The following is a 12,331-nucleotide window of genomic DNA, read 5'->3' on the forward strand; positions in this document are numbered from 1 at the left end:
CCACCCTATGCAATCCACCCCGCGTCGAACCACGCGTCGATCATTCTTTGACTTCTCCAGTTTCTTCTTCGCCAACTGGTTGTGAGTTGTCTGCTCTAACCCATAACACGTTATTACAACGTATAAACAATTGACCTAATTCACCAGCAAATTCACCACCCTTCCACTCCGAGGCTTGGTCTAATTGAATATTGAAATACCGATCGAATGATACAAGTTTGCCTAAAGTATGTTAAGTCGGAGCTGCAGCGGAGTTGTGTTCCTACCTCTATATTCAAGTCCCCATTTAAGTCGCACAGCTATTCGTTCACCTTGGAGGCTCATCAAAAAGGGTTTAGGGCACAATGTTTTCAATCCGGCCTAAGTCCAGAGGTGGTTGGGTCAGATGCTGGGAGGAGGGCGCATGAACATTTGTGAGGACCAAAGTCGGGTGTGTTAAACTGTAGTGTGTAAACTGTGGTGTGCGAACCTTGTTGTGGGGCGTGCGTTATGTGTCGGAGAGTGTGGTGGTGGAGTGTGCGTTACCGTGGTGGATGACATATCTTTCCTTCGATTTAACTTTGTTGGGGGTGATTTGTTAAATACGGTTGTTGGGGGCGATGACGGTGGTATGTTCCGGGTGCGAAATTGAGACGGAGAGCCGTTTGAAGTGTCCGAAGTGTGTGAAGCTGGGTCGTCAAGAGTATTTCTGCGGTCAGGAATGTTTCACGAAGCAGTACAAGACTCACTCGGAGCTGTGTCATAAAGCACCAGCTCCAACGATGGGCGCAGAAAGTCTGAAGGTGTATAAGGAAGATGATATGCAGACTTGGGTAAATGACGCGCGGTTGCGACCGTTCGTTGCTCTCGGGTGCGACTTCCCTGGATCCCTTAGACCGTGGCCTACGACCCCGATGAACGTCGTGCCTGAACACATTCCAAGACCGGATTATGTCGAAACTGGCGAGTCCCGACTCGAAGAACGAAGCAGGGCATATCCAATCCACGTTTATTGCGAGGAAGAACTGACACGAATGCGCGCTTCCTGCCGCATAGCACGTGAGGCACTCGACCTCGCACACTCTATGTGCAAGACCGGAATCACGCCTGTCGAAATAGACGACGCCGTACACCACTTCATCGTCGAACATCACGGCTACCCTAGTCCACTAAACTACTACAATTTCCCCAAGTCCTGCTGCATCTCCGTCAACGAGATTGTCTGCCATGGCATTCCCGACCTTCGCCCTCTTCGGGATGGAGATATCGTAAACGTCGACATCACCGTCTACCATCAAGGCATGCACGCCGATCTGAATGAAACCTACGCCGTCGGAACAGTCGCCGACGAGTCCCTGAAACTCATGAAATGTTCCTATGACGCCATGATGAAAGCCATCGCCATAGTAAGCCCCCTCCCCCCCCTCCGGGTCTGCCTGCCTGTCTCAGTCTGAGTTCTGCCTGTCTCAGTCTGAGTGCTACATACGTTCTCATTTTCCTCAGTGCAAGCCAGGAGTGGCTTATCGGGACATTGGTCGAGTAATTGAGAACCACTGCAAGTCAGAAGGTTTCGCGGTGGTGCGTAACTATACGGGCCACGGGATCGGTAGTCTGTTCCACACGACGCCGACCATTCCACACTATGAAATGAACAAGGCCAAGGGACTGATGAAGGAAGGCCACGTGTTCACGATCGAGCCCATGGTGAACGCAGGAAAACATTCGAATGACATGTGGCCGGACAACTGGACCGTATCCACATTGGACGGGTCCCGGTCTGCGCAGTTCGAGCACCAGATCCTCATCACTAGCGAGGGCGCAGAGGTACTCACCGCTCGACTGCCGACGAGTCCTCCCCTCGACTTTTAGTTCGTGAATAAAAACCGGTCATGACGAGAGGCTCAGAGGTTGATCTGGAAAGGAGGGGTGCCAGTTCGCAGCATCAGACTACAGCATCAGCTTTTTGGTTCTCATTGGGTAGTCCGAAAGCTTGCAGTCCGAAAGCTTGCAGTCCGAAAGCTTGCAGTCCGAAAGCTTGCAGTCCGAAAGCTTGCAGTCCGAAAGCTTGCAGTCCGAAAGCTTGCTGCTCGAGATCCATCACCGGTAAGGACCCCTCGTTGGACCGTACCCCAGCAAGAGGATATGGGAGTAGCGACGTCCAGAATATTCCGAGATCTGGGTCCGAAATCTGGGGGTCTGTATCTAGGGTATTTCGAAACCTCTGTGGCCGAATGATTGCGGGTTCCGTATCGATGGGCAACATGTCAGGCTCTGCCTGCGTGCGGATGTCTCTTGTTCGGACGGAGACGGTCATTCCCTTCTCGAAGGCGACGCTTTTTGTCTGGCCGACGCTCTTCGTCCGGGCGACGTACTTTTTCTTTGTCTCGTCGACGTTCCTAGACCTCTGTTCTATCGGGAGACAAATTGCGCCACGGCATGGCTGCTGTTGTCTTCGTGGCTACTAGCTATCTGTTCATTTCGAGGAAGTCCTCCGACAAGAGCTGAGAGCGTCCTCCCCTGAGAGCATCCTCGTTATCCGGTGAGAGCGGCGTCCTGCGTTTTCGGTGCTCATGGCATTGGTGGCCGCTGGCATTTATCTTGCTATTGGCCAGTTGTGTGAGCAGCGGCCACGTGAACACGGTCGTTGTGCAATGCGTGTGCTTGCGACAAACGGCGGTGTTTTCCTTCGCTGGCTCGGTCCCGGTGGCTGGCTCGGTCCCGGTGGCTGGCTCGGTCCCGGTGGCTGGCTCGGTCCCGGTGGCTGGCTCGGTCCCGGTGGCTGGCTCGGTGGCTGTTAGGCGACTGAAGGGACGATTAGAACGTTGGTTTCGGTGAATTGGGCGCCGATGGCTTTTTTGCCGGGTCCTAGATTGATTTCTTGGAGTAGGTTGGATCGTTGTGTATGAGTGGCAGAAGAGGTGACTTCGGTCATGGGTAGGTCGTCAGGTGGTGCGAGTCCACGAGTTTCACTTGCGGGGTCCCATAGTCGTACGACGCCGCGGTTACAGCAGGTGGCTACGAGTTGGCTGTTGTTGCTGAAGGAGACGGCGACGGGAAAGGGTTGGCCGTTGCTAGAGGTATTGACGTTGCTAGAGGCATTGACGTTAGGAGCATTGGCAGGGGAGATATCGAGTACCGCGAAGAGTTTGGCAGCAACGAGGTCCCAGACATGTAAAGTAGAGGAGTACCCGCCAACACATATGAGCCTTCCATTAGGAGCAAATGAGATGAGCCTGGGTTGTGAGATGCCGGTAATAGCTCCGACGATATCGGGCACGCGTGGGTCCCAGATACGTAGACGTGATTCGTCGGCAGAACCGGTCGCTAAAAGGATGGAGTTGGGGTGGAATGCTACGGCCTCAACAGCGCTGTAATGTCTCGGCAATACACGAAGAGGATTTGTACGGTCCATGCTCCAAAGACAAGCAGCGCGATCTTGATGAGCAGAAGCGAAGAGGTAACCGTAGGGGTCGACATCTACGGCGTTAACAGCACTGCCGCAACGGTATGTGTGAAGCTTCTGGGCGGTTTTAATGTCCCACAAAATTAGCTTCTCATCATAACCGCCACTGAGCCCTAAGGACATCGAGCCACCAGTTAGAAAGGGTGGGGCGAACTTGAAAGATATAGGTGTGCTGGCATGTCCAGTTAGACATCTTACACCTACATGTGGCTGTTTCGCTTCGCCTGCTGTGTTGTGGGTGTAGTTAATTTCCTGTGTTCGGTTCAGTATCACCAACTCATCCAACACGTCATCTTCCTTACCACGCGCGTGTTCTACAAATCCCCGAGCCCATGGCGTAACCACCGCCTCTGCATAAAGCTCTGCTGCATGTGCCCACTGCGATTCGGCCGCATCGAACACCCACAAACATGTGTTATCGCACACACACACTTGTCCTGTACCCACAGGGTTTACCACCGCCGAGTGTACCTGCCCTTGGTCAGGTTCCAAGGCCGGGTCACGGGAGGGCAAGCTCTTGCTGAAGAGGCCTCGCACTCGTTGGCGTTTAATCCGGAAATTAAGCACACTCGGTAGCAAATCCTTCCCCACATCTGCGCGACGTAGGAAGTTGGTATAGCGGCGCTTTGCCTCTTGGTCGATACGCCAGTCAAGGGCTGGCAACTCCTCTCCGGGAGAATTAAGACGTGTTGCATACGGCGTGCGGTACAAGGAAGCCAACTGTGCGGGCAAAACCGAGGAAGCCGGCTCCGGAGCGAAAGGACGAAAACTGGCGTCCAGATTCTCGCTACCCAGGTCAGGCGGTGGCAAACCGGAAAGCAGCGCGAGACTCGGTGTTACTATAGCTCCGCCTACATCCCGGGAAACGGGCGAGCGGAACGTTTGCGAGGCAATTACGGCCAGGGTGGAATCTGCTGACACACTTCCCTTCTCCGAGGGCGTTTCAAATTGGATTCGTTTCTGTAGTATGTCCAATATCACCGTGTCGTTCTCCAATGTTAGTCGCGTCGTCAACAGCTTGCGCGTCAATAAGTCCACGTGCAGGTTGAACTTCTCCCCTCGGAGTATCCGACTCACAAACGACGTGTCTCTCACGTTCACCAGTGACTTGATACGACGCATCTCAGATATCTCACTATGATGCGCTATAAAATGTGGGTCAGCAAACTTACGGAGAAATGACTCAGACTTCTTCTGGTCTACCGGTAACAGCCGACTCCAGAGCTCCACAAATACAACGAAGGCAATTTCACGTAAGGAGCAACTCATAGGCGGCACCGTCGAACAACACCAGTCGAAAAACGACGAATACAGAAAGCAGAATGAACTGTAGCTCGCTAACGGGTTCTCACGAGCCGTCAACCGCCGCGCCGCTGACACAAACAGGTTCTGCCCACCCGGGCCTGGGGGTCCGCCACCCGGACCTCCGCCCCCGCCTCCACCTCCACCTGCCATGCCCCCGGGGGCCATGTTCCCTGGCGCCATGTTCCCGGGGACCATGTTCCCGGGGGCCATGTTGCCTTGCGCCATGTTGCCTTGCGCCATGTTACCTTGCGCCATGTTACCTGGCGCCATGTTACCGGGGGCCGCGTTCAACGGCACATCCGAAGCTCCAGCAGCAGCTTGAGAGTTACCCTAAAGAATTGCGAGTCGCGGACCACTGCCAAACCTACGTAAGAGGGCGTGGCCCATCCTTGAGAGGGCTGTTGTCGCATTATAATTCATGCCCCGAAAATTGCGACCCAGACCACTGTACCTTACGCCGGACCACTAATGGAACAACCACTCACGGAACGACCACTCACGAAACGACCATCTCGCTCATCCGGACCAACTTCGGCCGCCAACATTTAGGCACTATCGCCAACACGCGTGCCAGCAGCCTGCATCAGCACCAGCACAGTGACCGTCTGTAGCTCACCATACCCCACCGGGACGGTCTGCCCCACGCTGCCCTGCCACGCCCTGTTGTGTTCATTGGCTCGCTCGGTCAACCGCCGCTGCCAACGGCTGGTTAAATATTTTACGGGGGCCAGCGACCGGGCGGCGATATGTTTGCGACCCGCGTCTATGAGACGACCACACATCAAATCTCAACTTACCCTCTCACCCAGACCTTAATTGCTTGGGACTTTTATAAGTAAGGCTACGCCGTGTGTACTTATGCGCGAGAGTTGCACACGTGTGCGAGAGTTGCACACGTGTGCGAGAGTTGCACACGTGTGCGGGACGTGATGTGATGTATTGTAGCGACATTGTGGATGACCGGGATAGTGACGTGGATTACGAGCGTTTACTGTTGCAGCGCGCCATGTCTGCACCCAAGGGCAGTCAAGCGGTGGCTGAGACCCGGGAGAGGTTTGCGAATTTCGACATTCTCGAATTGAAGGACCATTACCTCGGCGAAGACGATTACATTAACCATTACTATCCGTTGTACTTGATAGAGGCGAAGCAGGCGATATATCGTGCGCGCGAAATGGAAATGTCGGCCCAAAGTGGGGAAATTGTAACGCAGCATTCGGTGATGTTGAAGCACGAAGACACCTTCGAGGTGGTGATCGAGAGGCACTCGATTGGCGCGTCGATGGGCATAGGTGACCTCGTATTACTGTACAAGGACGGTCCTGCCCCGAACCACTTCTCCACACGGGCCGCGTTCTTGGAGCAAGTGAAGGACGGAAATATAGCTTTTCTGGAGTCTGCGGATCCGAGTCGGCTGGTGAACGACAATGAAGAGGAGAGCCCTGCGACCACGCCTGGTCCAGGAAGCAATGCACCTGGAGCTGGAACTGGCGGAGCTGGAACTGGCGGAGCTGGAACTGGCGGAGCTGGAACTGGCGGCGGTTTGGGGGAAAAGAACAACCTGCCGGCGGTGGACGGTGACGGGAACGCTCTGAGAGCGTGTTCTCCGTTGGAAGACAATCCGCATCATGCGCTGGGTGTGATAGATTCGATGGGAAGAGGGCTTGTAACAATTCGTATTTTAGTGCGCGAATCTTCTTTGACTCCGGCGGACTTTAAGATTACTGTGCCTAGCAAGGATTCGAATGAGAAACGACAGGCGACGGTGGACTTCATGTTTCGCCGTGAAACCTATCGAATGCATTGGTTGGTGGAGCAGTTGACGAACCGGAGTGACCCTACATGGTATTTGGCGAAGGTGATGAATCTGACGACGATATTCCGTGAATACCAAGCTTTAATGGCACTGCCGGACGTATTATTGAGGAACTATTTGTTACAGACGGCGGCTGGTAGTGCTCCGAAGGATGGCAAGCAATTGGAGCGGTGGAAGCGACGTCGTGAGGCTGAGGAGCGTAGTGAAAAGTTTCAGATTCCTCAGCAATTGCGAAATACCTTGGACAGATTGTATAACGCATCACAGATGGCCGCTCTTGAGGACTGCCTTAAGTCCATGGGCATTACATGTATTCAGGGACCACCAGGAACGGGCAAGACGACTACGATTATGGGAATTTTATCGGTGATTTTGAACGCACAAAAAACGAAAGAAGACACAGAGAAGGACAAGTCATTACTGGACGTTTCCGCCGAGCCCTCACCCATCAACTCCGATGACGAAGCGGAGAATACCCCTAGTCGCCGTATTGCTCGTTGTAACCTTCCCTGGCTCAAAGCACCATCCCATTGTATCTCATGGCAGGATGAACAGGATTTTTCTTTGGAGGATATAGCCGATCCCACACCAGTACCGAACGCGATACAAGAGAGAGAGTATATAGATGTCATCCGCTCCGCCGTTTCGGAACCACCAAAACGTATTTTAGTGTGCGCTCCATCGAACGCGGCCATTGATGAAATTGTGCGAAGACTAACGCGTGATCCAAAGCAAGGTGGTGGCATTTACGACACGAATGGGGAACGGCATACTCCCCAGGTCTTACGTGTTGGACCTAATTGTCACAGTGATTTGACAAATTGGTCTTTGAGGGAACGTGTGCGACGACGTATGGAACTTGAAGGTAAAGGGGGCCAGAATGAGGAGGCTTTGAAACTCGCTTTGTTGGCAGAATCGCGAGTTGTTTGCTGCACCCTGAGTGTGGCTGGAGCTCGTGAGCTTACGTCGTTCCATGAGGGATTCGATACCGTGGTCGTTGACGAGGCGTCACAAGGCGTCGAACTCTCCACGTTGGTCCCACTTAAATTGAACGCGAAACGACTAATCCTGGTAGGCGATCCGCGCCAACTACCGGCCACCGTGTTCAGCAAGGTTGCCGGCGACCTGCACTACGATCAGAGCCTGTTCCAGCGCTTAGAAAAGGCTGGGCACAAGATCAACATGCTCAGCGTTCAATACCGCATGCATCCCCGCATCTCGGAGTTCCCCTCGCAAGCCTACTATGACGGTAACCTGGCCGACTGGGAGGGTGTGGAGGCCGCCTGTAAGCCTCCGATCCCGTACTACCACGTGCCCATATTCAAGCCCGTAGTATTTTTTTCCCTCGATTCTCAGGAAAGTTCCCAAAGCTCAAGTAAAGTCAACATGGACGAGGTCGACTTCATCATCCAAATGATCGACTTGCTCAAGATACTTTTCAGCGGGGTACCCGAATACAACTGGATGGAACGCATTGCTGTCATCTCACCCTACGCCGAACAAGTCAAGACTTTAATCAAACAAATCAAGGCACTTATGGGCGTGGACAAACAACAACCATGTCCCATCGACGTGAACACCGTCGACGGATTCCAGGGACGAGAAAAAGACCTTGTGCTCTTCTCAGCCGTCCGAGCTCAGTACATCGGTGATAGCGGTATTCTACCTAACAAAGCAAACGTTGGTTTCCTAGCTGATGTTCGGCGCATGAATGTCGCCCTAACAAGGGCACGTCTCAACCTATGGGTTGTCGGAAATGGACGCTACCTTTCCAAGAATCCCGAATGGGGTAAGTTTGTGCAACACTGCAACAACAAGAATGCCATGTTCAATGTTAACCATGTAAAGTACTCCAAGTCCGGCTTCCTCAAACACTGGCTAACCGCCTACCTAGAACGAGTACCCGAGGCCGCTGAACCCTTCCTCAATGCCGTCCCAGACTTCCTGGAACGAATCAAAACAGACTCCAAATTGCTACTGGAAGCCGAAAGAGCCGCCGCGGCCGCCTTGGCCTCACAGCAAGCCCGAGAAGAGGAACTTGCGTCCTAAATTACGCAACCAGCCTGCTGCTGGGGCTGCAACCAGCCTGCCTGGTCCTTACCAGGCAGGATGCCTAGCCTCACGCCCCGTCTGCCCTGCTGGTCTGGCCTGGTGGTCCACCTTTTCAGCCCCAGTCCCAAAAGGGTAGCGAATGCGCACCCTATCTCTCCTTCTCGTATATGACGCTATTCAGGTGTCGGCAGTTGGTCCCGAAAAGGGGCTACTTGAAAAGGGGCTAGTGCCGAATGCCGAACCGGATTCAGACCCGCCGCTTGACTCGGCAGTTGACATTGTGCACGAGTCCGCGTCCGATATCGCAAACGATATCGCACACGATCTCGCAAACGATCTCGCACAACCACTTTCTTACTCTCCTCCGGACGATCCGTGGGAAGACAGTCGCCGATTGGTGTTCAGTGCCTCCGACGCGGCGACCTTGCTGGCTATGTTTATTGTGGACCCTCCGCGTCTCCTGTTTACTGTCGGGAGCGCCCCTCTGCCTTCGGGCTACCAACGGAAAGTGGTTCGGTACTACGAGACGCCTTCCTTCCACCAAAACGTGTACAACGTGGACGACGATCAGGACTATTTTTCGCCGGACCGTCTCGGTCCAACGGACAGACCGACCCGGCAGGAGCCTCCCAGCCTTCGTGGTACGCCCAACGCCGACCAGGCGAGTGACTGGGGTGTGCCAAGCTGGGTCAACAATCCTCCGAAAGATTTCCGACCCGATTTTGTACCTACTTCACAGCCTTCGCACTATTTCACATCCGTACCAGAGCGCCGTTCCCCAGATGACCACTCGCCAACTAACTCTGGCCCCTTTGCCCTCCCATCTGGACCATATCCTAACACTGGACCATCTCCAAACACTGGACCATCTCCAAACCCTGGACTATCTCCAGACCCCGGACCATATCCCACGCCTGGACCACACCCCACTCCTGTACCGTACCCCAACCACCCTGGACCGTACCCCGACCACCCTGGACCGTACCCCGACGCGGCCCACTCTGCAGTTCACCCGTGGCATTCGCACTCTCGCGAGCCCTCGGCGAATCGTCCCACCTACCTACCTTCACACGCAACGAGAAACAAGCCAGTGGGCACCACCCCGCCCTGGAACACCTTGACCGTCGCAAACTATACTGGCACCGAGCTGCTCTGGACGCCCTCCCCCGAACACACGACCCTCTCTTGGCACTCCACTCCCTCTTGGCACTCCACTCCCTCTTGGCACTCCACTCCCTCTTGGACGCCCGCTCCCCCGCTTGACGGACCGCGGGCGTCTCCCACACGCCCGACAATTCTAGACATGGACCGAACAGAACACTTTAGCACCACCCTTCTGGGTTCAGCTGAAATGTTAACCACTGCAGCACTGCCACCACCTCAACACCCGCCCGTCTACGCGCTAGCGCCGCCAAACTATCAACAGCCCCAACGTGTCTATCACCCTCGTTACCCACCTTCTGGCTATCCGTACTCCGACGACCATCATTATGGCTACCCCCCTGACTACAGTCCGGGTTACGGATGGTCGTCGACACCTCCCTCGAGTTCGCACTATAATCCCGGAGACGCCCCGACTTATCCTGTTACCGCTCCACCGCAGCATGTCACGCAGCAGGTTACACAGCCGATTGCACAGAGGCCTGGAGAGGAGCCGGAGTGTCCCTATGCCCAAAGTTCCTGCACGCTTGCCGTCAGCTGTTCTGCCACACCCGTTCCCTGCTCCACGACCACCACGACGTGTCCAACGACGACCACCACCACGACCTGTCCCACCACGACGACCACCACGACGTGTCCCTCCACCACCACCACGACCATCTGTCCCACCACGACCACCACCACTTGCCCGACCACGACGACGACCACAACCCCAGTTCCTTGCACCACAACGCCTTCCTGCACAACAACACCCACCACATGTACAACCACAACTACGACCACCCCAAGCTGCACTTCGGATTCCACCACCCCGAACTGGACAACATCGTGCCACTGCGATCGGATGACCCAACCTGCGCACGATGTCTATGCCACCGACTGGAGGCAGCGTATCCCTCCTAGTGACATGGGCCATATCGCTCACAGCTATCTTGGTCGGACTGCTGGAGGCGAAAGGCGACCTTCGGCTCAACACCCGGGCCAGCCGATTGACTACCACCACCCGTACGACTACGGTGATGAAGACGGGTATGAGACCACCCGGCCCCTTCGGCGGAGACGTCCCACTCCACCTCCGGAAGATGATGAGTACAAAGATCACGAGTACGGCCGGGGGGACCCTGGGTACAGAGATCGGGGTTACGGGGGCCCTGCACAGAGAGACCGCAGGCGCGAAAACCGAGGATACGGAGACCGGGGACCGGCAGACGGAGATTCTGAAAACGAAGGTCCCGGGTACGCAGACCCCGGGTATGGAGACCACGGGTACCAGGCGATGACCACTCGATCTCCGTATCCCCGGAGGAGAACCACGGAGCCGACGCGGGAGCCGCCGACGACGACTGAGCCCGCCGAGCCGGAGTCCTCGACGACGCGGCGGCGACGGAAACGGCGGCGGCGGCGCAGTTCGGTCCCGACGACCACGGAGCCGCCCAGCAGCGAAACTGCGACCACCGCCGCCCGGGGCTGGCTGGACCCACTGAAGCGCGGCGCACAGTACGTGGGCGACGGGGTCATGACCGTAGGACATGTGGCCAAGGACGGTGTGGTTGACGTAGGTGATGGCGCCGTGACCGTGGGCAAGGGTATCGCCGACGGGATCGGATGGGCCGGCAAGAAACTGATTGGCATGGAGGGCGCGGAAGAACGAATTGTGGATGAACAGATTTTGCGCCAACTGATTCTGGAGGGGGAAGAGGGCGTTGCTGGCGCAGAAGGGATGGCCGGCGCTTCGGCCTCCGAGCCGCCGGCGGAGCGTGGGTTCTTCGAACAGGGGTATCTCTGGCTGCGGCGGTTGTGGCCTTGGCGGCTGCACAGCACCTTCCGCCAACCGATCTTCGACTCGCTCCGGTTCGGAACCACAGCCCCCGAAGAAACGCTCCCCGGTGCAAAGGATCCCGATCCGACGGACCTGAGTGGAAAGAATCCCCGTCCAAAGGATCCCCGTGTAAGGGATCCTGGCCCCGGTCTTCCGGTCAGTCCCAAGTTACCCCCGGCAAAGACTAGCACAAGTGCCATAGACACTATCCATACCGCTCCTGCTATGTCTGGTCTGACTGTCAAGACCGATTCGATTCCCCAAACCGCGACTCCCGAAACCGCGAAGACTGAAATCGGATCACGCGACCATCCAGCCGGTGTCCGGACGACAGACGCCCGCGAAACACCGACGGCCGGTGCGCACCCCCTCGGTGTATTCAGCGCACACGAAGCTGAATCCAACAACTTGAGACTCGCCCAGAACAGCGTCGACGGCGAAGACTTCGGCCACAACGGGGATGCAGGTGCCACCACGGGAAAGGCGCAAGACAGTGACGAGGTGTCGAGTTCCGGGCTGATTGATGGCCCGGACGTGCTGACCAGCTCAGGGACCCAGCAGCCCAGCGTCACTGCTGTCGGTCCGGCCTTGGTGGAGCCAGAAGAGGCCGACGCGCCTGATGACTCGGACGTGGTGACTAACCCAGCAAACCAGCAGCCCAGCATCACTGCTACCGGTCCGGCCTTGGTGGAGCCAGAAAAGGCCGACGCGCCTGATGACCCGGACGTAGTGACCA

The 12,331-nt window shown here is 56.0% G+C and overlaps 5 protein-coding genes across 5 annotated transcripts; 3 read left to right on the forward strand and 2 right to left on the reverse strand.

Moving 5' to 3' along the window:
* Positions 1–40: 40 nt before the first annotated feature.
* Positions 41–324, reverse strand: GNI_132620 (small nuclear ribonucleoprotein F; the record flags this gene model as incomplete). Its single annotated transcript, XM_011133928.1, has 2 exons — positions 41–222; positions 267–324. The coding sequence occupies 2 exons, from the start codon at positions 322–324 to the stop codon at positions 41–43; spliced, it is 240 nt and encodes a 79-aa protein (XP_011132230.1).
* A 275-nt stretch (positions 325–599) lies between these two features.
* GNI_132630 (methionine aminopeptidase) lies at positions 600–1,848 on the forward strand (the record flags this gene model as incomplete). The annotated part of the gene is made up of 2 exons (XM_011133929.1): positions 600–1,385; positions 1,483–1,848. 2 exons carry the CDS (start codon positions 600–602, stop codon positions 1,846–1,848), a joined length of 1,152 nt encoding a protein of 383 aa, XP_011132231.1.
* A 925-nt stretch (positions 1,849–2,773) lies between these two features.
* On the reverse strand, positions 2,774–5,292 carry GNI_132640 (WD40 associated region in TFIID subunit; the record flags this gene model as incomplete). Its single annotated transcript, XM_011133930.1, has 2 exons — positions 2,774–5,077; positions 5,233–5,292. The coding sequence occupies 2 exons, from the start codon at positions 5,290–5,292 to the stop codon at positions 2,774–2,776; spliced, it is 2,364 nt and encodes a 787-aa protein (XP_011132232.1).
* Positions 5,293–5,681: 389 nt separating this feature from the next.
* On the forward strand, positions 5,682–8,612 carry GNI_132650 (AAA domain protein; the record flags this gene model as incomplete). The annotated part of the gene is made up of 1 exon (XM_011133931.1): positions 5,682–8,612. The coding sequence occupies one exon, from the start codon at positions 5,682–5,684 to the stop codon at positions 8,610–8,612; it is 2,931 nt and encodes a 976-aa protein (XP_011132233.1).
* Positions 8,613–8,754: 142 nt separating this feature from the next.
* GNI_132660 (hypothetical protein) lies at positions 8,755–12,331 on the forward strand (the record flags this gene model as incomplete). The annotated part of the gene is made up of 1 exon (XM_011133932.1): positions 8,755–12,331. A coding segment is annotated over one exon (3,577 nt), but the record flags the coding sequence as incomplete, so codon positions are not given.

Source organism: Gregarina niphandrodes, assembly GCF_000223845.1.
Source record: "Gregarina niphandrodes unplaced genomic scaffold scaffold00034, whole genome shotgun sequence".
NCBI lineage: Eukaryota > Apicomplexa > Conoidasida > Eugregarinorida > Gregarinidae > Gregarina > Gregarina niphandrodes.